Source organism: Pseudomyrmex gracilis, unplaced genomic scaffold (genome assembly GCF_002006095.1).
Source record: "Pseudomyrmex gracilis isolate BER0280 unplaced genomic scaffold, ASM200609v1 scaffold_589, whole genome shotgun sequence".
NCBI classification, from domain to species: domain Eukaryota; kingdom Metazoa; phylum Arthropoda; class Insecta; order Hymenoptera; family Formicidae; genus Pseudomyrmex; species Pseudomyrmex gracilis.
The window spans coordinates 25,105-51,759 of NW_018021173.1; the positions used below are offsets into that span (position 1 = coordinate 25,105).

The 26,655-nt window shown below is 36.5% G+C and overlaps 1 protein-coding gene across 1 annotated transcript; it reads left to right on the forward strand.

Annotated features, from left to right (window-relative positions):
- Window positions 1-238: 238 nt before the first annotated feature.
- LOC109861121 lies at window positions 239-20,310 on the forward strand. The gene is made up of 3 exons (XM_020440638.1): window positions 239-730; window positions 5,059-5,565; window positions 19,262-20,310. The coding sequence occupies exons 1-3, from the start codon at window positions 586-588 to the stop codon at window positions 19,753-19,755; spliced, it is 1,146 nt and encodes a 381-aa protein (XP_020296227.1). The 5' UTR covers window positions 239-585; the 3' UTR covers window positions 19,756-20,310.
- The last annotated feature ends 6,345 nt before the right edge of the window (window positions 20,311-26,655 follow it).

Consider the following 26,655-nt stretch of genomic DNA (forward strand, 5'->3'; position numbering starts at 1 on the left):
AAGCTGACCATTCATGAATCGATGTCACAATTCTAATACAAAATCTGACCATTATTAATGATCTGACCAAAACTAATCTGAAACCAACGCCTCGTATTGGTAACTCGAGGAGTATGGCGCAGGGTACTGTACGTACACTATACGCCCGCTCGCTGCGACAGTGGTGGGGAAGAGTACAGAACAGTTAGGATCTCTACGCTCCGCAGAAATGTCAGTCGTTTCGTCGACATAGCAGAGAGCACATCTTTATGAGCTCAGTCTTTTTTTTTAGTGTTTTCTGAGAATGCCATTTTCTAGTTTCGTACTCGCAAGTTTTGTATTTCGAGTTTGTCGTTCGCCCGCTCACACTTCTCTCTGCATCGGTGCTAAACAAGACTCTAAAATTAACATACTCTGTCGAGTGTGCGCGTGTGTGTGTGCGTGTAATAAAACAAATCGCAACAAGATATAGTGCGCTTTGGCCGAGTGAATTAAACATATACGCGCTGTATATAGAATTTGTTCTCGGTACACAACTATAAGTACAAAGACAATTAAATTAAAAACTTGATCTAGTGTTGTAATTTAAAGACACAAGTGAGAATAATGGCAAAAAAGAACAACGCCTGTTTTCCGGAAGATTATGGAGATTTGCAACTAGATGACTACTATCAGTCGCTTTATACTAAAAATAATGAAGATATCTTTAAGACTTCGTGCGCAGAGTCGTGCAAAATTGACGAGAGTGTAGGTATGTATTAGCATGTGCAACGTGCAAACTTGAATCCCGCGCTCCAACAACGATGACGTTTGCGCGCGTCAACGCGCCGAACATTTGCTACCAATGGGAAAAATACGCGCTCTACTTCTTTTTCTCAACCGTTTAAATAACGATCGAGATTGCTTCAACACCGCGGTCGCAATCTCGCGAATTCTTCGCTCAAAATTCTTTCCTACAAGTTGCTGTCGCAAGTTGTCTGTTCTCCCGCAACACGTAAGGCGAAGCGCGGAACTGACTCTGTCGAATCTGAATGACTTGTAATCATCGAGAACGACTATATTAATGTGCAGCTATCTGTTTCAAGTAATTTTATGAGTGATTTCGCGTCCGGTTTTCATGGGCATGTGTCCCACATCGCGCTGACAACATGTTCGCGTCGAGTTCGTCAAGAATTGAGATGGAAACGTGTGACATTTGTTCGTTCAGAAATTCAATTTGCACGTGTAGTACTTTTTACCGCGTTACGAGTCGCGAGACAGTGCGATAGTGCAAATTTTTGCTCTATATACGCGAAATATTAAATCGCGTCGTTTTCTCTAATACATTTGCGATTTTTCTTCGATTTACGTCCGTTTTAATCGCGGCGAGAAATGTTTTACGTTTTACGAATAAATTAGATCTCACGTTAACGAGATGCTTGCATAATATTTGTAACAATTATGTAACTTTATAAATGATCACGCATGTATACGCAAATTTGTAGAGTATCCATGTGTCGGCAGAAAGTCCAATATGTTCGCAAAATCAATGTGTCACACTCGCTCTACTTCTGTCTTTTATTCACACGTATTCAGATACACATATTTATTACATTTGCATATAACTGTTAGCACGTGTTGAGATTAATCTGCGTAACTGACCAAATATATATGTGAGTACACGGATGTGAAAGACGACGAGTGTGATATCGTGACAATACCGTTGAAAAAAATTGAGCAAGTAGAAAAATGAATAAGAGAAAATATGCTTGAAATTTTCAAATAAGTGAACAGAAAACAGAACGAGGCAATATACTGGATGATTTGCGTATGAATGTATTTTCACTATATTGCTACAAAATTTGGCGCTAATTTTATAAAAAATACAGTATAACGGTTCGTTTTGCCATTTTACTTCTCTTGCCTGACTATCCTTCTGGTTTCTATTCTTTGCCCTCTACCTGTTACTCTTTCCCACAAATTCCTTCAAAGGTATACAATATGAAAAGTATTGAAAAATAAGTTAATTCCTTTTCCTCCATCTTCTCTTTCAGTTTTTCTTCTCTCTTGCCTTCCTAGATTCGTTTATAAGTTTTCATTTTTAACTAATTTATAAAATTTATAAACAAAGAAATATTTACGCACGAAATATTTATTTTTGTATACACACACATTTACTTTGTTTTTTGATCTGTAATATTGAAAATTTTTTTGTGAGCACAAAAAGTTGAATGTTTTTGACTAACAATAAGTATTAAAGTCGGTGCGAGCCGATGTACGTGCAATTGTTAAATATATTTACTTATTTCCCTTAAAATGTAAATACATGAAAATAATATTTAAATTAAATTTAACCCTCTATAGGCCCATGTAACTTTCAAGTCACAAGCTAATATATCCACATTTTACCAAATAGTTTTAGTTTTTTTTCACAAGATGATGTATACGTCTTAATTATATAATGCCTCTGAAATAACTAATAACAATATTGATGACGGTTGGCATCAACCTGAAATGCAAAATAAATATCTTGCAAGTTGTCTGCAGATAGAAAATTCGGCCCATAGAGGGTTAATTCGAAAAGTCACTTTAGACGCATACATGTAAGATATGCAGTTTACTTCCCTTTGGAAATTAAAAACTTTATCGAGAAGAAGACACGTTGATCAGACGTCGAACTTGGATCTTTTGCATTCCGTGATTTTAACTTTGTTTAACTTTTTTTGTACACAAAAGAGTATCTTATAAATTTGTCTTCGCAATTTTTCAACTTGATGCGACCGTCGTAACGGCACAAACACGATGGCGGCGTGTCGGTTCGTCGGCGCGATAAGACTGGACCGAGCGATAAAAAAAACTATCGTGCGTACTTGGCGTGTGTGTTCCTACGCTTTCATCAATCATCGGTAAAAAGCGAGCGAATTTTTGCCCGACGAAACACTGCCGGGTTTGCGAGTTTTCGTTGTTTTGATCGTTTCGTATCGGCTCGTTCTTAATTAGCGTCTTTCCCGATGGAAAAATTATCAGCTCGTTGCACACACGATCGAGTGATAGTTTATAATGTAAGAGCCGGGCGTGCATAATAATATCTCTGCTAATCTAAACTTGGACCGGTTTCTCGCGATTTGTGATGTGTAGGTAGCAAAAGAAGCTTGATCGCAGAGCGTCGATCGCGATTGCGTGTCGCGCGTTGTGTATCTACATTTTCGAAAGTCCAAACGAAAACGCGGATCTGGTCTTTATCAAATTGTTCGAACAATTTCGCTCGGCGTGTCTGCGCACAGCGCGTCCGGTTTGGACACATAACGATCGGTGTAATTGCCGTTGGTGAAATTGCTTTTCCTAAAGAGAAGGGGGATTGTGTGATAGCCGCGACATTCTTCAGTTCGTGCACACGTGCATAAATTCCGGTAGTTGTAAAAATATATATCAAGAACTCTCACTCTCTCTTTCTTCTCTCTCTCTCTCTCTCTCTCTCTCTCTCTCTCTCTCTCTCTCTCTCTCTCTCAATAAATTTAACTTTTCACGGACAGATCTCAAAAATGATCTACGAGTCGGAAAAACTAGGAGTCTGTGAGATCCACGCGACTTTAAAATCAAATATCTTTGTAAAAACTTAATATTTTTTCAATTTTATTTTTCTTTAATCAAAAATTTAAAAGATTCTGCAATAAAAAACTTTCGATACAAAAAACTTAAAAAATCTCTAGTAATTACGAAGATATAAGCGGTGAAAAAAAAAAACAGATTTTTACTAGAAACGCCGATGCGCACTTTTTGAGGTGGTCTGAGAAAACTATGTCTGTCAGTGAAGGATTACTAAACGTAATGATGTGTAAACACTTTTAATATTTTCTCTGTTAACTCTTTACATAAAAAGACACATTGAACAATGTACATGATATAAATTACTTAAATAAGCGTGTCTTACTCGATTTAGTTTGTTTATACAGAAATTGTTCTAACGCAAAAATAATTTACTAATTAAAAAAAAGAAAGAATTTGGCAAAAAGTTAAATAATCTCTTTGGAATTGTTGTTTTAATTTACACAAGATATTCGCTAAATTTATCAAACTAATCTACTTCTAGAACGCTAACATTGACCTCTTTAGCGCTGTATGTGTGACTGACCTGACTATTTATACGTAAACTACGATCAGCAGCACAAATGCCACGGATTAAAGAGACAGAGAGACTGTTATGCATTATTTTTACATATAAGAGTTTTTATTTGTTGTTTTGAAAGTAATTTCAATATTTACAAAAAAAATAGTACCAGCACCTTTGCAGTTTCATCTGTTAATAAGCTTGCGAACATTTGTTGTCGACGTGCTTGCGTGAACGCAACTTTAGATGTTTTTTCCTTGCCGAGTCGAGAAACACGTTTCTTTTTTTTTCATTTTTCAAGGCCAAATACTTGAGATGATCTTTCACGTCGGTGTTACTTTAAACTTTTTTCTTTACAAAACAGACAATATATTTTCCAAATTGTGCGTATATACACAACGAAGATAAAAAAACTCGCTAGAAAAAGCAAAAAAACTAATTCTTTCATTAAACAACAATATTTTTGAAAGTAATATAAATTCATTTTTTCTTGATATTTTCGACATTTAACTTCAATTTATCTAAAACAAAAAAAACGCTAATACACTAGTTTGTATTGGGATCCTAGATAATTTTAATACGAGACCATTTTTATATGCATGCATCGCCTCCTAATGTTTTTGTCAAACATAAGTGGTTTGGCTTATTTGTATAATTTTCCAAAATAACGATTGATCAAAAGTAGACATATATTCAATTTCTGTCTTGTTTGTGAATTTTAATTAGATAGATAGATAGATTATTCTTTAAACGTGTAATTTCAAAAAGATTATACACACACATATAATGTTACAGACAAAAAGTATATTATTGAGATTTATTTGTAAATACACAAAATACAAAGTTTTTAATTTTTAAAAACATGTATGTATGTATGCGTACAGCAATTATCGCTTTATTTTACTAATTTTTAATTTGAGAGCTGAACAAAACAATTTTGATATGAAAATATTGTAAAATAAACTTTGAATTTTTCTTTTTTATGTTTGCAGATATGTGGCTTGAAAATGCCTCTTTAGCGCTTTCCCCGTCGAATAAGGAGATCAATTATTCGAATGCATTAATAAACGATAGAGAAGATCCATATCTTGGATATCGTTATAAAAATGCTGATGCTATTCTAGCTGAATTGTTTCAAATGCCTCCTACAGAAGAGCCTTGTCGATCAATAGAACAAGATATGAGTTTTTGTCTCCAGGACTCAAATAAAGAAAATCATGCAAATAATCATTCGACAATACAAGCGATCAATAATTGTAAAAATATTTCATCGATAATAGATCAAAAAGAAAGACTGAAAAATCCAGCGTATGTATCTCCCTCAATAAGAAAATCTGACAAATTGGAAAGCAATTCCCGCAGCAACAATTTGGATTCCGATTCGGACGAAAGGAACGAGCAGTTCAAACGGGACGTCGAGAACGACCATACTTATTCATCACCAAATCCATCTCCATACATCATCTCGAATACAGATTCATCGTTTTCATCTCAATCGGGTGAGTATTGATGATCTCTAAACTTTTGTGGTACTGTGTTTTATATGAAAATTTTTTTTTCACGTGTTTTTTCTGAGAGATATACCGAAGAGTTTTTGTATACACATCCGCTCTGTTTGAAATTTACTTTTGCGACACATAAGATGTAGTGAGTGTGAAATTTAATCGCGCACAATTATTTTACGTACATTACTTTCACCGAAAAAATTATATTCTTATAAGTAGAAAATTTTATACTTAAAAAATCTTTTTAAAGATTTTAGATGATATTCTTCTGAAATTAAGAATATATTCTTTATTTAAGAATATATTCTTAAGTTAAAAATATAGACTTTTTCGATAGTGAGATATATATGTTTTTCTATAGAGGCTTTTTATATTCTAATCAGTATATATTCTTATCAATATTACTATTTAGAGGATTTTCCTCTTAAAATAAGAAACTCTTCTTGGCGCCTATTTTAGTATAAAATATACTTAAAGTAAGTAGGATATCCTCAAAATAAGAATACAATTTTTTCGGTGTTGGCTTGATAAAAAATTTCTATTACTAGCTATGATGTACGGTCAAACTTCGATAACTCAAACATCTATAACTAGAAAACCTCTATAAAACGAAAATTTTGTCCATTTTTTTCCGCTCCGCGGAAAGGAAGAAGAAACTTGGATAAGTCAAAATCTCTGCAACTCAAAGATTTTAGTTCTTCCCCTGAGATTCGAGTTATCGAGGTTTGTTGTAAGAAGGATTGTAAAAAGCAGTAGTGCTTGCAATTCCTCATCATGCTATAAAAGAGTAATGCTTGCAATTCCTCATCATGCTGTGAATGAATAATGCTTGCAATTCACTGTTTTTTTTGTTACGCTTGCTCACTTTTTATTCACATTTCAACAATCTTAGAAGTAAATTATTAGTAAAAAATAAAATAAAAAACATAAAAGAAAACAAAATAAAAAGACAAGTCTGCAAAACTAAATAAAAATAAATAAATATATAAAAAAAACATTATAAAATGTAATTGTAATGTAATTCTAAAATGTAAAATTATAAAATTAATCGCAGCTGAACAACATAAATATTCGACGAGGGAAATGAAATATTCCAAATTATTGACCAAGAATGTTCTTCAGACAACCATTCATACCGGTAAGTCTAATGATTTTTCAAAAATAATAACGTTCGAGTCCGAATTTCATGATATTTAATATTAAACGGGAGAATATTATTAAGGCTGCGTTCGGGGAGCGCGCTATTAGCGCTATTGCGTCATTCTATCTTTGGTTTTCATCTAATAAGCAATAAAAATAGAATGATGCAACAGCGCTGACAGCGCACTCCCCGAACGCAGCCTAAATGTAGTATGTAAAATTGTAAAAATCCGTCACAGATCAAGCAACCGCATCAACGTCGAAAAAAAAAAAATCGGAAAAAATCGATTTCTCACTGAGTGCGATTCTTAGTTCAAATTCATCGGCTACAACTTACGATCAAACATTGGAAAGAAACCCCTCAACGAGTGCAACTATTTCAAATTCAGAATCGGCTACAATTTACAATCAAACATTGGAAAGTAACTATCCCTCAACGAGTACGACTATTTCAAATTCAGAATCGGCTACAATTTACAATCGAACATTGGAAAGTAACTATCCCTCAGCGAGTGCAACTATTTCAAATTCAGAATCAGCTACAACGTATACATATTATAATCCAAGCAGTTCAATGGGTGCTAGCCAACCTTCAAAAAAAAGGAAACGTACAAAAGGTATAAAGTTAAGCGAGAATAGTATAATTTCTTAAAAATGTGTGACAAAGTCCGAGTCCAAATTTCATGATATTTGATTTGAAACGGGAGAACGTCATTAAACGGTATGAAGTATTTCCATTGCGCTTTTATCAATGTGAAAATTTGTATTGAAGTGTTACTGCCTACTAACAAGCATTTATTGCAATTACTAATTACTAACAAAAATCTAATAATTTACTTATCTCTATCTGTAAATAATAACACATTTTATGCTGTTTAATATGCTGTTTTGCGTGCAAATGTTTCGTGCAAATGCAATTTATTTACCTGGATGATGCGTGCATGTGAACCTTTCAAGGGTTTCATTTTCTGTCTTTTCAGGCGATCTTAAAATCTGTTTAACTTGTAAATGCTGTGTGCTAACTCTGCTGCATAAATGTTCTATGAATTAACATACCGAAGGCGTTTGATAGCATTTCTAGGACTCGATGGATATTTGCTATGTGTATTATCCTTAAAGTATATTTTTGCAAAATGCACTTTTATTGCTGAACAATTCATTGTATGCAAGTGTGTGTGTCCGGTGCGCGTATGTGCATGTTCGCGCGCCTCGTCACGCTCGCAGTCCCTCGCTAAAGGGTAGATTTGTTTTTTTTTTTTTTTTTTATGCTGCGCATAATCCGTAATGTCTACAACAGGTAAAATATCGAGCGCACTCGTACATACATCTCGCTCTTTCAAAGAACTCCGATTTGCACCGCGTCGTCATTCGCAAGTCAATATTGGCGAGGAAGCTTCTCTCACAGCGCGACTATAAATGCGATTTAATTGCCAGAGTCCCTCTCGGTGTATGTTGTTTTTTTCTTTCTCAACGACGCCAATGATTACCGATTACCATCGACGTGTGTATGTAGGAATAGAGTTGATAGAGATCGTGCTGCAGCCTCAATCGCAAAGCCTGTACCGTTAAAAACATACGTAACTCTCTCTCTCTCTCTCTCTCTTTCTCGATTCACGCGCATCGCGAGCAAAATTGTGTCGAGGTCGGGGAGGTTATCGGTCGATTTGCACATCGCCAACAAAATTGTCGTGTCGATTTCGAATTGCAAACGAACATTTAGCAAGTCTCTGAATGATATTCAAGATTTCTGCTAGTGATAAGAGTAAAAAATAAGAGTTGAAAAACTTCAGTTCGCTACAGTTAGCCGCTCGCGCGCGACAAAGAGCGCTCATTGTTTGTGTGTGTGTGTGTGTGTGCGGAACGCATAAATTTCAAAAACGAGGTATCGGAGCGACGTCATTATCGCATAACAATTCACGCTTGTCCGCGTGTTTCTGAGACGCGAATTTCCCCCTCGCGCAAATTTTCCTCGCGCACGTAGGACAGGCGCCGTCGTGTTATACCGCGAAACTCCATAATTATGCAACTTCAGAGAATAGAGATTTTCCGCGGAGGAGAAGCGCAACTTACGTAACTCAATGACTATACATACATGTAAGCCATACGCATAATGACAGATGATAATTTTTAAAGCGTTAAACGCGAAGCGCGGATGTAAAAAACGAGTTTCTCTTTCTGTCTCTTTTTTTTCTCTCTCTCTACCTGTTTGAAAATCGAAACAAATAACCAATTGCCAACGTACATTTTTGTTTTCAAAACTTACTTTTCATATTTTCAATCCGCGAGACGGTCGAAAGGTGAAACAACAAACACACTTTTCGAAAGACCTGAGCGGGTAGGAACACCGAATATCGTTGCCAGTCGCGCGCCAGCATCGTTACAGTAGAGAAGTTCGAAACGCGACAAGTGGGTTTTACGAACGATTCAAGAGACACAGTGAGATGAAACGATTCTTTGAAAGAGTGCCGCTTCCTCCTCGCTGCCAACGATTTAATAGATCCGCCGTGCGGAGCAATAACGGGCCAAGACGAACACGATACGAGGCGCGTGTGACCGGACGCACACCGAAGAACTGACCTTGACCATTACTCGATTTATAAGCGACCGATTTGCCCGTTGATCGGGTCAGTGAAAACATTTCAGGTAAATTCGAACTACGTTGAGGCGTAATTTTCGCGAATTGGCTAAACTCTTCGCGCGAAATCGCGAGCAATCGAGTCCAAAGAGCTTCTCTCGGTCTGTGCTTGTCACACAGCTCCGCTTCTTCGAATTCATCGGTCTCTCGGAGCGCGAAGTTCCTTTCGCGCGATTGTCGGGAGCATGTGCGACTAAACGCGCGGGAACTCGAAGGTCGCGTATATCCGTGACGTCAGCCTCGATGCCGGCCGGCTCACAACCGGCCCGCCGCGCCGGCCGGCCGGTCTCTCTCGCTCACTACTACACATTGATCGCGGTCATGCGTGGGATCTCGTCGTGGTGGTGGTTTAAATGGTCGACGGAATGTCTTTTTGCCATTCGCGCCGCGTGCGCGTATAACACACACACACACACATTCAAGCGATAGCCGGCGGGACTGGCTCACTGCCGTATCTCGCGCGGGTGCGTCGCCCCCGCGTCTGTCGTTTTGTCGCGCTTAACAACGATTAAAAAAAAAAAAAATTAATAAAACCGACGTAATTGCGTAACTCGCGCCGATGAATATAATTCTGTGAATCCCGTCGAGCGTAACTTCAAATCAACAAAAATGACTTCGACACGAGAAAAAAATGCCGCGATACAGAAAATTCGATGCACGGAAAAATTCGAACGTTTGGAGGAAAGAGCGGAATTTGACTATCGAAAGGAGCATCGGAAATACGATCCGAAATGACAGAGTTGGAAATACTCCAAGTAGATACGTGGATATCAGATGAATTAAAAATAGACGATCGGTTTCCTCGGAAAAGCTTCCGCGTTGTGCGTGACGCAATACGCACGTAGTTCGCAATCGACAATGTATGTATCTCGCCGGGAGATGATTCATCTCGTCGGTAACGCGACTAATTTCTTGGCTCGCGTCGGGGAAACACGAGCGTGTTTCATTCCTCGACCGGTTTCAATTGTCCCTAATAATTTCCTGCGCAGAGGTGACGATCCCAACTGCAATGACGTTTCTCTCCGCGTCACTGTTCCTCGCGATCAATTCGAGAGAACGTTTGTTGGGGGAAGTGCAATTGTTCGATGATACACCTCCGTGTACGACGTATTGACGCGTGTATTCGAGTGTAATTTTCGTGAGTGTTTGAGAGGGAAATGTAATTCTCGCGCAACTCTGTGAAACGATTTTATAGGAACGTGTATATAAGATGCCTCAAAGGACTATCGTGAAATTCTTCGAACTCGAGCCCGACCTCGCGTCTCACAAGATTAATCATCAAGTGAAGACCGGGAGCGGGGACAGGGACAGGATAACCGGCAAAAAACGAGCGCACTTTAGTATCGGGATCGCATCTTGGAATGTCGTGATTAACGTCGTCGGCCGGCGGATCGGTTTTCAGCAAGCTTTTCGTCAGATTTCTTAACCTGTTTACGGATTTTTGAAGATAAATAACGGTTTTCGATTGAAATCAGTTTCAGATAATCGGAGTCGGATAATCTTCTAATAGGCGTAACAATGGGAATGTATCAAGGCTCGCGGTTATCTTTGATTTTGTGAGGTCAAATGAGAAAAATAAAAATTGCCAAAGGTCCATGGACTTTATTTAAAAAATAAATATTTCTGTACAAACGCACGTAGAATTAACAAAGTATATTTGTAAAATATATCGATTTTTTTTATTCAACATACAAAATCGAGTCAAAAAATACGAAAATACTTTTGAGCTCTCGGAAATACTTTTTCATTTTGACAAAATGTGTGCGCGAAGCTTTGGCGATTTTTCTCACTTCTAAAATTTAAAAAATGATCGCAAAGAGTCTTAAAATTTAAAATTACATTACACAGGGAGTGATTATTGGAGAGTTCGTTGTACTTTTAATTACTTTACATGGGCGATTTCTTTCTCACGCTTTAATTAATTTTACCCGCAATGCGTCACACTTATTTGCGCGTCGATGTTTGCGTCGTCGCATGTCGACGGACATGTTTCGCAGAAAATGCCGATTCGTTTTTTTAAGGTCTGTAATTCGCTTGTGTTATTCACACACAGGTATGTTTCTCACCGGTGCAGAAGCCATTCGGTTCCGTTCCACATGCAAATTTCTCCGTTAAAGCTTCCAAGAAAGTCGCGCGATGGAACGCGCGCGCTTTTTACGCGCGCGCCGCATCGGAATCGGAATTCGCGCGTTTCACGAATTTAAGGAGTCTGTTCACGATCAGCAAGAGCTGCGGGAGTGAGGGAGAAAATCTGCAGTCAACAGACGCTAATCTAAGAAAAAAAAATACTCGTGTTTGTAATAACAAAAAAACGCTGTAGTTAAAAAAAAATATTTAATATTTCCGTGTGTACAAAAGACTATTTAAAGTTTTTCAAGTATTTTTTACATCATTGTTTGTCGTAGCAGCTTCTCTTGAAAACACAAAAGTAAAAAAGTTGAAGACTTAATATTAAATATCTCAAAAATAACGCTTGCAAGTGACACAACATTGCAATACGTTGCGAACATATGACAGTACAAGAATCATATTCAAACTTGATGTTATTTGTAGCGTTTTGCTGACCGAACAGACTTCTTGAACGACACGCGGCAGTCACATGCGCACTGCTATGCGTATCTGAAATTTCGATTTCGAGGAAACTGCGTGACTTTTCCAATTGTTTTAACACGAGACAAAAGAATCTTCGAAAATATTCCTATATACAAAAATATATTAAATATTTTATATATATTATACATAATATATATTTTAACATTTTTTAAATAATATTTTATATATATAAAATATTTTACGTATATTTTTTATGTACATTATATATTTATTATTACGAGATAACTAATGAATGAAACTATGTTCGAAGTCTGCTTCGCGTCGAAAAAAAACGTTACAAGATAAAATAATTATACACAACGGTACTGTACGTATACACACTTCGCGATAGAGTTACGAAAGTTATATCGTACGAAAGAGAAGAAAATGTCAGGCAGGTCCGTTATTAAAATACGTATATAATACGGGCGGTTTTGACGTGGGTTGTATTCTAATATATCGCTGCGAAATGCGGTTTCACCAGCGAGAACGTAACGCGCCTTCTGGTTGTTGCAAAACGATTCTGCTTTGCAGCATTGGCTTTGCAGCACGCAGTTGGGTTTGGCATCATTCACTCGCTCGCGCGCGCGGAGGGTGGGAGGGTATTAGTTAACATTCTAAGTAGAAATTGAAACCAAGACCACACACCAGACTTTCTCTTTCACTTTGTTTTCTCGATCGATCTTTTTCTGGCATTGCCAATATTGTTTTCTTCCGCGCTCCCTCGCTTATTTCATTGCCCCGTTAATTGTTTTTAAATAATCTGTGACGTAAAATTTGTTGCATTTCTAGGTTTGTTTTTCTCCAATCATGTCGTAACAAAAGATTGTTTCTTTCTCGCTTTCACCGTCTTCTTCCCTTCTAATTCACTTCCTCTTTCCGGTTGCTGTAATTACGCCTTTTCCTCGAGAAGCAAGTGGGCGCTTATTTTTGTTCAAGAGACTGTACTTAAAAGCGCATCTCCGTAAGATGACGCAATTCATTCATTCATCAACTGCAACCGCGTGGGAGAAACTGTGTGAGAAAAAGTGCCGTAGTAAAAGCGCCGCTTAAATCGTGCTTACGAGAATTTCTAATAGAGAGAATATATTTTTCGGAACAATGTGTAGCAAAATATTATTAAAATTTTTTTGAAAAATTTATAATTTTCAAATACTTTATAGATTTAAAAACAAAAGATTTTTAACATAATTCGCAAAGATTTTGTTAAGTCCTTGCTTTGCTCAAAGTAACATTTGCCTCTTAAAAAAAAAAAGCGTCTTTGTAATTTAAATTTTTTTGCGCGACGAATATATTTAAATATTATTCAAAAGACTGAAATGGCAACGCAATTATTTTTGATAGAACGGGTTTGTCGATTATTCGCGCGAGTTCATTAAAAATCAAAATGAAAAAAATATAAAATAGCATCGTCTGTAAAATAATTAATCAAAGCTTCTGCATATTGTTTCGTATCGACAACTCGGCATCTCTGATATCTACTGTTCGGTGTACCAGATATATTTCGTGTTGTAAAACGGCGCCACGACGCGACCACGACTTATTGACACGAATGTACGGAACAAAGGCGCTCGTCGGACGCCTTGACTTTCGCGCCGGAAATTAAGAGGCTTCGAAATGTCAAACCGACCAGATCCGGTTTGAAAACAAATTAGCGCTGGCCTGGTGACACATTTAAATACTTGCGCAATTTATACTATACGATATGTCTATTCTCTTTCTCAATTAACACTCTCCGAAGCGCGGAGCCGATTTTGCTGTGCTTTCCGTTCAGGCGGCGACTACTCGACGAGAATTGAGTTACAGAGTATGGAAATGGCGCAGCCATTGACACTGCCTAAACGGAAAGTTCACTGTCAGTCTCCACGAACCGATACCGCGCTTAACGTGTTAAGATATGATAATTAAAATTCTTTTCTCATCTCTTTCTCTGAAAAGCAAAAAATACGGCAGAGTGTAATTTTATATATAATAGCGTGATAAATCTGTAATTTATTTATTTTTTGATCATCAAACGACGTCACTTTGCTTAACCGGCAACGGTTCGTGACCGCTCGTCCTCATTGGAAGATTTTTCCTCTTTATCTCGGTTCAACTCCGTCCGCCGGCGTCATTGTCTCGTCACCTATGTCGTCTCGTCGTCTTTCCTCATTCTTATTGTATTTCTCTGTCCCAAAAGGTAATCGCCAATATCTCGCCTAATCTCGAAATTATTTAGTTTATTTTTTTATCGTCGAAAAAATACAAGAGATAAGAAATAAGAAAAGAGCGGATGGATGTCTCTGCGATTTTCCGTTTAGAACATACACGCCCACACGCTCGACACGGATGATTCATTCGGTCGCACTTTCTCGCGCGAGTAGACGAGCGAAGAATCAGTTGTTTCTAATGCAATCGTCGATCTGGGACTGGCTATCGGTGCGTGGGAGTGCTCTGATTGCGTCTGGCCGCCGGGAACGGACGCAGACTGTATACCACACCATACACATCCCTCGTCTCTCTTTCTCTTCGCCTGATACCACCGCCGCTCGTATTTCGTGTGTGTATATATATATATATATTCGCCATAAGATATTTATCCCCCTCTCCTGTCCTATAATATCTCTCCACTTACCCGACTGTATATTCGCGTGCGAGCGAACGGAACGGATACGGAGCGGCGCGGCGGGACTTCGTAAGTGAAGTGGATCGCCGACGGCCGTGACTTTTCGACGAGTTTTGCTTTTTTTTTTCTCGCTCACACAGAAACCCCATGACAACTCGATAATAACGCGCGAGTGCGCGCGAAGTCGCAACCGGTGTGTCGCTCGCGTTGATTGGCGATCGCTCTCTCCGTGTGCGACTTATCAGATATCGATCAGATACGCTTTTTGACATTTTCTAAAAATCACCGTTTATCTTCCAAAAGTATCAAAACCTTTGTAGTGTAAAATATATATTTATCTCTCGTTCCCCATCTCTCTCTGTACGCTCTTCTCGTATTTCGACACCGTATTTCGAGGCGTGCGTGTACTCCTCGTTTAGAAAAAAAAAAAAAAAAAAAAACTGAATAAATTCGTTAACGACATTCACTTTCGCAACTGGATTGAACAGTTCGCTGATCACAAGGCCCTCACGCTCGAGCATGTGAAGAGATTCCGTTTTATATAGACGGGGAAGGCGGTAGGGAGCAACCGGGAAAAGAAACGTGCCGGCACGTTCGCCGTATATGCGACTCGGGAAAAAGAATTGCCGGTCTTAGCTACTTTGCAGTGTATAAGCGGCTTTCCGACGTTGCTTGAATTCCGGGATAATCGCGGATTTGCGCGAGAAATCTCTCGGGAGAGATCATTTTTTTCATTTCCCCGTATTTGAAGATCATTTGAAAAAGATTGTAATGTTCTTTCGATATTTTATTTCCACATTTTCATTAGTTGTTTTTTTTTTTTACTTTATGTAAAGAGAATAAAGGAAAAGTGAGGAAAACGGAATAAAAATTTCGCATGGATTAGATGATCGGCGACGAGATCTCTCCGAAGGTCGTTTCGGTCTCGATGTTTGTTGTACGTGCGCGCGCGACAAGAGAACAATTTTATAAACGACCGATCAGCTTCTCGTCCACACACAATGATCGAAGAGAAGAGTTTGCGTAGGTCACGGAGATACACAAATCTCGTATATATTTCTCGTTTTATCAGCGTTATCAGCGGACGATGCGGGTCGTCGCGTATATCGACAGGCTTACGTAGTAATCGCGCCGAATACGCGAAAATCAAACGTGATAGGCGAGTGTCGTTGTGTGATATTACATGGCAGTTTCCGTACGCCATTGTCCTAATTAGATTTCTCTTTTTAAAAAAAAAAAAAAAAAAGTACGTTTGCATTTATTCAAAGCGCTCTGCGTTTCGTTTTGTTCTCAAATAGCGAAATTTTCAACTTTCTTTTCTGAAAAAAAACCACAGGATAAAGTAAAATATTTATTAAAGTCACATTTCAAGAGCGTAATTTCGATGGGATCGCACGATCGCACGTCTAAAATTCGCCGCCGAAGAGTCAAAAGCGCGCGGGAGTACTTTCACCCCGAAATCCACGCCCAAACGTCCCCTAGACAGGAGGCGCCGCGCTCGATACGTCGCGCGGAGGACGTTTCTCTCGTTCTCCTGTCCGCACGGGGTCTGCAACCCTTCCCCTTCCCTCCCTCTCTTCCCTCCGACGTCGCGTCGCTTTATCTCAATGAGAGAGAGAGGAGAGGCGATCGATTCGCGTCGACGTACTACTATGGCCTGCTTATGCCGAGCGGAGCAGTGACCCCCAAGGTCGTTCTTACGTGACTGCACGTGCTGCCCGCGAATTGACGTCGCCCCTCTCCGCGCCAGTCACCTCCCCCTTCCCGTCCCCTTTCTACGCTACGCTGAGTACGCGTCTCGCCTCCCCCGCTCTCGTCCCCTTTCAGTCGCTTGCATCGCGGGCACGCTGCACCGACTTGCATCACGCGACCGGCGACAAACCGAGCCGCTAACCACTCCTGCGCCTCAAGTCTCGCGCTCCGCATTCCGGCGATACTCTCGTAAAACGCTCGATGAGCAGACAGCGGGGAGGTGAGGGAAGAAGAAGCAGAGAGGGAGAGAAAGAGATAGAGACGATCTCCGATGGAGCGAAGAGATGGACAAACGATAGACACCTTGACGCTTCTCCGCGTTTTTTTCCTTTTTACGTAACGCGTAAACGAATAAATTGACGCGGGAATTATCTACGTTGTCTGCAACTTGTGGAGGGAATTATCGGGCGCGGTATTTGTGTAATGGAAAAGATTTGTACAATTAAGATTATTTAAGATTGTTTCAGACAATAATCTCTTCCTCTCTCTCCGTTACGAAAGTTGAAATCGCTCGATCTCGTCTTCGGCTATTTGTCTTACATGTGCGCTCGTAACGCTCAATTAGTAATACTTGACGTTTTATCGCGGGGAGGAGTCGGAACGATTACCCCCGGTTAATGAATTAGCTGTTGCGTGTAACGCGCGAGGCTTTTTAGGAGAAAATGCGCTCTCTCTGTGTAATCGCGTGTCTATTGATCATGCGCGGTGACACAACACACACATACGATCAGATACGAACACCGTAAATTCCGCCGCGGTTGGCGCGATTATTAGCATATACTTATTTTATTTCGCTCAATTGCGTGCGCGACGTTATTTCGACCACTTCCGCGTTCTCGCTTCGCGCGATTCGCGCTCCTTGTTCGTTCGTTTCTCCGCCTCGTGCACGTGTTATATGAGCACGCCACTGTGACTAATGAAACATGTTCCGGAAGGGGCCATACACATCGCGCAAAATCTCGCTCGAACACTTTCTCAGCCACAAGACAATTTCGCGTATCGATCGTGATAACATTTTTTTTTTTTTTTTTCACAAAAAGAATAGAGTTTAAAACGCGCCCGTGTTATGCGAAACTGCAATTTATGTTTGACCGAGTGTGTATAGTAGGCACTTGCGTGTTGTATCGCGCAATGTTGGATCAAATCTCTTAGCGCCGGTACTGTTTCACGTGTCACAGACGAATCCAATTCGTCGACTATCTTCGTCTATTAATTTTGTTGGTGTCTCGTATTTTTAGACACTTCGCGCCTTTTTCGCCGGGGGCGACGCGGCGCCTTGGCGTCACGCCAGATTCGGGCAAGATTCATACGTCTGAATGCAGTCGTCGAGTTGCACGTGGAGGCGCGCTGCCGATTTCGTGCACGTGCAATACGGTCCTCGACGCGATCCGTCTAACGCAGACGTGGTCTCTCTTTTCTTCCTCGTTCCTCGAGCGTCTCCTTCCGCTTGTCCCGGTTTTGCGTTCAAACGGTGGAGCAGCGCCAAAAAGGGCATGCATTCTGGAGTAGTATGAAGAGGATCATCGCGCGTCTGCGAACGCTAATTGAATGTTTCTTCGAACGATGACACGGTTTACTTAATGTTAGTTTGACGTGACACATTCTGACGAGAGTGTATTTGTGTATTTAATCGCACTTTGCAGTTCGCACTTTGATATTGACAAAATACGGTTATTTTTTCTCTTCAATTTGTTCTCAATTACACATTAAATTCGGATTTTCGATCGGATATACAAATGAGTAAACGATCTCCGTAACGGAAAATTCACATCAAAAATATAATTATGAAAATTAATATAAGATACAATTAATAAGTCTGCTAATTATATTTTTTTTTTATATTACTTTATATACATACACTGAAGAGATGGATTAAAGTCGCAATGTTTGGGACATTAAATTTGAATATATTTATTGCGTAACACACACACACACACACATACACATCGTTTTGCCTTAATTATATTTTGTATGTACGAATAGTTCGTTTGCATGTTTACAACCTTATTTGTTCTATTTAAAAACCAAATTGTCCATCGCTTGTGTCGTAACAACGTTCCTGAGTCGTTGCGTTGTTGTTTATTGTACTTATAGTGTGTGATCTACTTATTTTATATCTTCAACTATTCTATCTTCTATTTTATTATTCATCTATTGTTATGTTGTTAAATTTTATTTATTTCTATTTTCCATCTTCTACTTTATTATTTATCTATTTCTATTTTATAAAAGTATTATTTTCAGATGCAGCAAACATTCCGAGGCATTGTCAGTCAAATTTTATTTTTTTGCTCAAAAAAAAGTTTCTCGATGAGATAACGAGATACGTTAACCGTGTGAAGATATTGATTGATTATATTAAGAATATTCATAAAAAGCTCTTTCTAGCACAAAACTAAATTTTCACATTGAATTTAACTCGAATTTTTTAATGTTAATTATATTAATTTTTACGCGTTTCAAGAGAATATATATCGCACGCCCAGCGTTTAGATCTTAAAACACGTTAACCTAACTGCCACGTCGCGTCGGTCCTCACGGACCAGTCTAAACTTCCCGTTTATGCTGTACCAGTCCTTAACTTGACTTGCTTTAATCTACGCTGTTGCGCCGATCTGAGCCTTAACTTTTCGCGAATGACACCGTTCCTTGAAAACTAAAGGTATTAGAGCAAAAGTTAACCGTCGGTTCGCGAAAACCGGTGCAGCGTAAACGGAAAGTCTAGTACCTAGTAGTGTCTAGCGGTTCGTAGGGACCAGCTTGGCTGTTAACGTATTAAAATTCTTATTTCTTGACAATCACATTAACAATATCTTAACGCGTGTTAATCTATTAGTGGATGCGTTTCCGACAAGTTCAGCGAGAGACCCCGCGTCACACCTATCTCATTTGAATTTCTATTATTGTTTAAATATTATTTGATGAAAAGTGTGTGACTGAAGAAATGTCTCGATTCTCTGTTGCAGATACTGACGTAGACATCGAGTCCTACGCAGAGGTTTCATTACGTAGAAATCCACCGCAGGTGGAAAAGAGATCACGTGGTAGACCACGAAAGTCTACGCACGGTGACTTTAACAATAAAACGTTTTTGAAAGGGGCCAGAACCCAATCTGCCCCATGTTATCCCCCTGTAAACAATATATTTGCACCAAACGCTCAATATGATATTGACCATAAGAAAAAATTGCACAATGAGATGGAGCGAGGCCGAAGACAAGGCCTCAAAGAGCTCCTAGATGATCTCAAGTCTACGATGCCGGAATATTTCAACGACAAAACAAAATCTGGTAAAAACCCTTCCAAACGAGAGATTCTTGAAACATCCATAAAATGCATTACTGACCTCCGCGAAGAAAAAAGTCGACTTCTATCAGCAAAACAACTGTACGAAGAACAGAGAGACCAATCGGAACAACATTTGCAATATTGTAAAAAACGCTTATCAGAATACAAATAATTCTTTACTAAGGAATAATTCTTTATCAACGTAAAGAATAAGTGTCAATGAGGTATGATGAAAACTGTTTATTTACTATAGCAATTTTTCCAACCGTATTTTTTCTATGTTTTTTGTCAATAGTCAAGTTAAACGGTCTATTTATGCATTTTTCACAATTTTCTCGAACATATTCCATTTCTCGATTAAAAACCAAAACAACAAATTGACTTATCAATACGATATTCACGACATTCAAAAAATTGATATCTGAAATAGTTTTGTCGATCGGTCTCATACTGCAAACCGTAAATACCTTTTTACATGTTCCTAACAAGTGCAATAGCTAACAACAATAGCAAAACACATAACACACACACATTCAAGTAGAAAAGATTTACCACCCATTTTATATAACATAATAGTTTTCAGTCTAGAAATCGTTTGGTTTTAATTGATCATAAGATTGCATGACTGTTCAAATTTCTGTTTATTGCGGTACAACGAAGACTCTGTTGTTGAAATCAATCTCAATGAAAAAAAACACCACATAAAAACAAAAAAACAAAAAAAAAACAAAAAAAAACAAAATGAAAATGAAAATTTTCTTATTGGAAACCATTCGAATAGTTTATTATGTAATCTAGATCGAAGAAAATAGTCCCCAAATTGAGATATGAGCATGATAACAAGCGTGGCGATCTAGATGATTACAAGGTTATTCCACTTTTGTAATAGCTAAACTTGAGATTACAATAGTTAAACGGCAACACAATTTTTCTATTGTTACACATATGCTACAATATTTATGACCTACACGAATGTGTTCACTTAAATAACAGTATTCTCTTATATGTAGGATATATAGGATTTATAAAATACGACGAGTTTGTAAATAATATGACAAATATACGGACACGCGCGCAAGTATACATACGTATAAATAATAATAAGTGTAATTATTAATTACATAGGGATTATATTACATAAAATAGGCACAGAGTTTCTTTTTATAAGCGCGACCACAGAATTAATGATTCACGTATCTTGTATACATATACGCTTTTTTTATACTTTTTTACGCAGATCCGTTTGCACACTTGATGAAGGTAAAGTTTAATCATCGCGTTCAAAAAAAATTATTTTAGAATTGCTTTTTTTTCTTGCATTTGTCGATATAAGAGGATCTTACTATGCATTTTAATATTTAAAAAGATGCACATTAAGATAAGCGCAACATTACACATATTTATTATACGTATCCGCATTGCGCGCGCGTATACGCATGTAATATATATGTAATATATTTAGACTTATATTCAGGCAAAAAAGAACAAATTCATAGATGATATAAAGATACATATATAGTTATACGGACCACTTTCCGATCTCAACAATTTTGACATATATTGTCAAGATTATCTTCCTGAATAATAATATGAAAGTTTTAGACGTCGGTCACATTGTTAGTTAAAAAGTTATAAACAATATCATTTAGTTTCAATATCATTTAATGGATATATTACCGATATTATTGTAAGAAATTTGTCTATACGTTCCTCGTATACATAACGGCGTTAAGCCTCTTAACAAGACTACTTTGTTTATTGTTTATGTTCTTCTTGTTCGTGTTGTAAGCGTGTTGTAGGCAAGGGGGGCTTCGCTCCCTCGCAGGGGGGGTGGCTTTGCGTTCGATGAAAAGATGTAGAGTGTTGTCTGCAATGTCAAAAGCAATTTCGTTTGCAAAACTTTGTTTACACAGTTGTGCATTGTTAAAGCGAAGTCGTCAAAAAAGAATATCGAATATTGTATACAAAAACTTTTCTAAAATTCTTTGGCAACAGTATACAAAGTTATCATTTTTATTTTTCTCATAGTATTTACACGGCTATCGCACAGCTATAGCACTTACAATCAATACACGTAAAATATACGTTGTTACACTTTAATCAATTCTTATACTTCGTCAATTTCTATTTTTTGCTTTATTTACATTAGAACGATGCTCAACTGTAACTACGAGTTTAAAAGACTTCACAGTCTTTTACATATATTAACTTTGTTTTTTTCTTTACTGTGATTATGTCATTCAATGCGATTGTTTCAGACAAGACTCTTTACATAATTTTAAGTACGAAATAACTTTAGCGTTATAGCAATTTGATAATAGTCTCCGGTTGTGTTTGTAAACTATTTTACAAAACTTGAAAAGTATATAGAAAATATTACCGAGAAGTTTTGTTTTCGAAACATCTTCGTCATTTTTTTTCGTCATATATAATTTAAAAACAATTGAAAGTGAAACAATTAATAGAAACAAATGTGAAGAAACAATTAAATATTAAAAAGAAATTAAAGAAATAATTATAAATATCATGTTATTTCATAGTTAATAATTGTATTGTTAATGTAATATCAAAATATAGAGTCAAAATTAAAATAAAGCAATTTTTAGAGTATTAATATATCAAAAGAAATTAAGTAGTGTATATAAGTTTTTTTAAATATAATTAAATGCATTAATATATTAATATATTATTTGCATTGAAGATTTTTTGAAGAAGCTTTTTTCTGCGTAAAAGTTGATTATTTTACTTTAAAAAGTGATTTCTAATGTAAACGAATTTTTTATATCTACAGTGAAATTTTTCCTCTCGATAACATTTATTTTGTCGCCCTGTGGGGGGGCGACGCCTTCCCTGCCTACACGCTAATAACACAAACAAAATGTATCATGGTATCAGAAAATAAGAGTTCATTTATAAAACTTCTTTTATTTATAACTTTTTACCAAACAACGAGCGACGGCTAAAATTTTCATATTATTACTCAGGAAGGTGACAACATATGTCAAAATTGTTGACATCGGAGAGTGGTCCCCGTATAACTGCAAATTTACCGATATAGGGTCACAACCAGAAAAGAAACTCAACGACATATACCTCAATCTAACGTATTGTGTGCAGAAAGCTTTTATCTTTCAATCATTTTACGAAACGTTTCCGCGCGTGTCCGTAAATTTCTTGTATCGTGCCAAATCATCGCCGAGTTAGCAAACTATTAGATAGGCGATACAAAATGTTTCTATATATCCGAGAATTTTTAATCAATATTTAAAAACGAAAAAGAAAACAACAGATGCATTTTGCTTTTCATATTACAAAAATATTCTACTTGTGACTAAATTATGTACATAGAGATGTAAGTAGTCTTTTCTAAGATAATATATTTTTATATAGAAGCTACTTATATAATACAGTGACAAGACGGATTGCAAGGGTGTTTCGTCCCTTGTTGGTAATAGGTTTTTTTTTTTTTTTTTTTTTTGAGTTTCTCCTAGTCACTTAATTTTGATCATAATTTTATTTCAACTTATTATAACTCATATTTTTATAATCACACGTTGTTGTTCCGGGATACTTCGTAAAACTAGTCTTGAGATGTGTATAAAGTTTATTAAATGAATCTCAAAATTCGTAAATACTTTTAATCTATTCAGAAAAAAATAAATTGAAAGTTGAATTGCTCGACTTTTACGCGATTTACTCTGATTCTTAAAAATTGAATGAATTGTTTCAAATTTTACTTGTTTCAAATTTTACTTGAATATATAATCATAGTGTTGAGATCTGATAATGAAATAATTACAATAATTATGACAATAGAAATCTTTCACGACTCAAGTTTCTTTCTCGAATTCATAAAAGCTCAAAAAAAGATTCAAATAACGAATATAAATAGAAATTATTGTTATATATTGATATTGTGCAAAAACGATATTTTCAAAAAAAATTACTAAGTTTTTCAAAAAATATTCAGCACCTAGCATCCGTCATTTACTTGTGACGTACAAATTTTGTTTGCTATCAGCAAACAAAACTATAGCAATATGCTGGCAGAATGACACACATATACAACTAAAATTAACATATTTCTGAATTAAATAAACATTTGAAAGGGAAGTGAGTCTTAGAATAGATTTTTGCATCAAATGTACTGCTGTTTTCTGATAACTACAACTTTTCATGATCTTGAACATTACAGAAATTTTTGACAGATTCTTTCGAGAGTTATTAAAATAAATGTATAATTAATAATATACACATCCACATATTGTATATACGTGTATATTTTGTACATAAATATGACAGAAGTGGGCAGTAGAAAGCGTGTATGTGTGTACATATTATATATATACACACACTCACACATTGCTCCTTTTTATTGTATATATATGTATATATATATATATATATTGTTGCGCTCGCGGAAGCAGAGCGGCACTTTTTCTCTTTATATCGACTTGTGCGCGATCGCAGAAACAAAAAGGCACGGCTTGTTTTAGAGAACTTTATTAACACGTAATTGTAGTTAGAATACAATTCCGAGCGAGCCGCCGTGCCTTGACAAGCCGGATTCCAAAGGACAGCGATCAACAACCCGGTCGCCAAGCGACGGGAGGAATACCAGCTGTCCCCGCGGCGTAACAATATATATGTATGTCCACACACACATACATATAAATATGAAAGAGAATTTTATATGTTTATAGAAACAGGAAGATTAAAATTTAATGATGTAGCTTTATAAATATGTAAATAAAAAACCTAATTTTTTTATTTACATCTTATTTTTATACAATGTTGCTGCTGAAAGTGTAAAACAACAGAGAGTTTTGCAAAAGTTATAAAGTACACAATAAAGTAAAACAAAAGAGAGAGAGAGAAAGATGTATCAGATTATATAGAAAAACTTTTGCCAAAGGAACAGTTTTTAAGAGGAAGAAGTTAATGAACTGTAATTTCATGTACACACAATACGTACCATAATGCATTATACAAATAGAATCTCTTATTTTTGCAAAACAATCACGTATAAAAAAGTAAAAAAATATTTATAAAGTGATAATAAATATAAGAAATATCGTATATTTTTAAAATATAAAAATTATATAGTTATAGAAAATGTATACTGCAGAGTTGATCGTTCCTGTTGCAAAATTTTTCTTTCATTCCTGTTTCTACTTATTTCAACGTCGGCCCAGCAAACGTCTAATTGAACAATTACATGCTCGGCGAAAAAAAATCAGTTAATTTTTTTCGGCGCAGATGTAACTGCGTGGTCATGTGTGCGACAGTGAAATGTTATCGAGAGGAAAAATTTCACTGTAGATATAAAAAATTCGTTTACATTAGAAATCACTTTTTAAAGTAAAATAATCAACTTTTACGCAGAAAAAAGCTTCTTCCAAAAATCTTCAATGCAATTAATATATTAATATATTAATACATTTAATTATATTTAAAAAAATTTATGTACACTATTTAATTTCTTTTGATATATTAATATTAAAAATTGCTTTATTTTAATTTTGACTCTATATTTTGATATTACATTAACAATACATTATTAACTATGAAATAACATGATATATATATATATTTATAATTATTTCTTTAATTTCTTTTTAATATTTAATTGTTTCTTCACATTTGTTTCTATTAATTATTTAACTTTCAATTGTTTTTAAATTATATATGACGAAAAAAACGACAAAGATGTTTCGAAAACAAAACTTCTTGGTAATATTTTCTATATACTTTTCAAGTTTTGTAAAATAGTTTACAAACACAACCGGAGACTATTATCAAAGTGCTGTAGCGCAAGTTATTTCGTACTTAAAATTATGTAAAGAGTCTTGTCTGAAACAATCGCATTGAATGACATAATCACAGTAAAGAAAAAAAACAAAGTTAATGTATGTAAAAGACTGTGAAGTACTCGTAGTTACAGTTGAGCATCGTTCTAATGTAAATAAAGCGAAAAATAGAAATTGACGAAGTAAAAGAATTGATTAAAGTGTAACAACGTATGTTTTGCGTGTATTGATTGTAAGTGCTATCGCTGTGCGATAGCCGTGTAAGTACTATGAGAAAAATAAAAATGATAACTTTGTATACTGTTGCCAAAGAGAATTTTAGAAAAGTTTTTGTATACAATATTTGATATTATTTTTTGACGACTTCGCTTTAACAATGCACAACTGTGTAAACAAAGTTTTGCAAACGAAATTGCTTTTGACATTGCAGACAACACTCTACATCTTTTCATCGAACGATAATTATATATATTTTGTTTTGTTAACTTAGATTAATTTTGTTAAATTAAGATTAATTAGATTAATTTTTTTAAAGTTCCTGTAGTTGATTATTAATAATGTAAAATGCAATTAGAATATACTATTAATATATAAAAGTATATCTTTAATGTTTGTTTTTTCTTTTCCTCGCAGCCGCTCCTTTTATGATTCCTTATGTGTTCAATTCGATAAGCAAACCAACAAAAGAGCGTCAAGTAAAAATTAGCGTGAAGAACAATATTAACGAATTGATTAAGTTTCAAATTAACTGCGATATAGGTCTCTTCTCCTCTTTCTCCTCGAACACAGATCACGAGTGGTCTCATGGGAAGTGTGTTATGTAATATCGTATCGAAGTCCGCCACCGCGCACGAAACTGGAAAGGTTAATGGAAGCTATGACAGAAATGGTAAGTGTGGGCGTATTAACGTGTGACGCGAAAGCGATTTAACGAAGTAGCTCATCGCTGCCATTTGACGCGATTTTCACGTGTCGGCGGAACTTCACGGAAGGAGAAAAGAGGGAGTTTCTGTTGCGTTAAATAGCAAAAATCGAAATGCCAATGTTCACCTTGTTCGTATTCGCGTTGCGTTGCATTACACATGCGTTGGCATTCGCATCGCGTTTACGTCGGCATTTACGTCGGGGCATAGTGTTTCGCACTGAAATTGTGTTCGTGTCGCATTAAATTGGCATTGTATTACGTCGTGTTCGCGTTTACGTTGATTTCTTGCGTTCTTATCAATTGGCAATTTAACGTAAGCACGAGAGATTGCATTTGA

Bases quoted from the DNA above. Each gene is read 5' to 3' on its own strand.
- LOC109861121 (XM_020440638.1), top strand. From the start codon at position 586: ATGGCAAAAAAGAACAACGCCTGTTTTCCGGAAGATTATGGAGATTTG. The intron at 731-5,058 runs GTATGTATTAGC...TTATGTTTGCAG, and splicing joins CAAAATTGACGAGAGTGTAG to ATATGTGGCTTGAAAATGCC. The intron at 5,566-19,261 runs GTGAGTATTGAT...TCTCTGTTGCAG, and splicing joins ATCGTTTTCATCTCAATCGG to ATACTGACGTAGACATCGAG.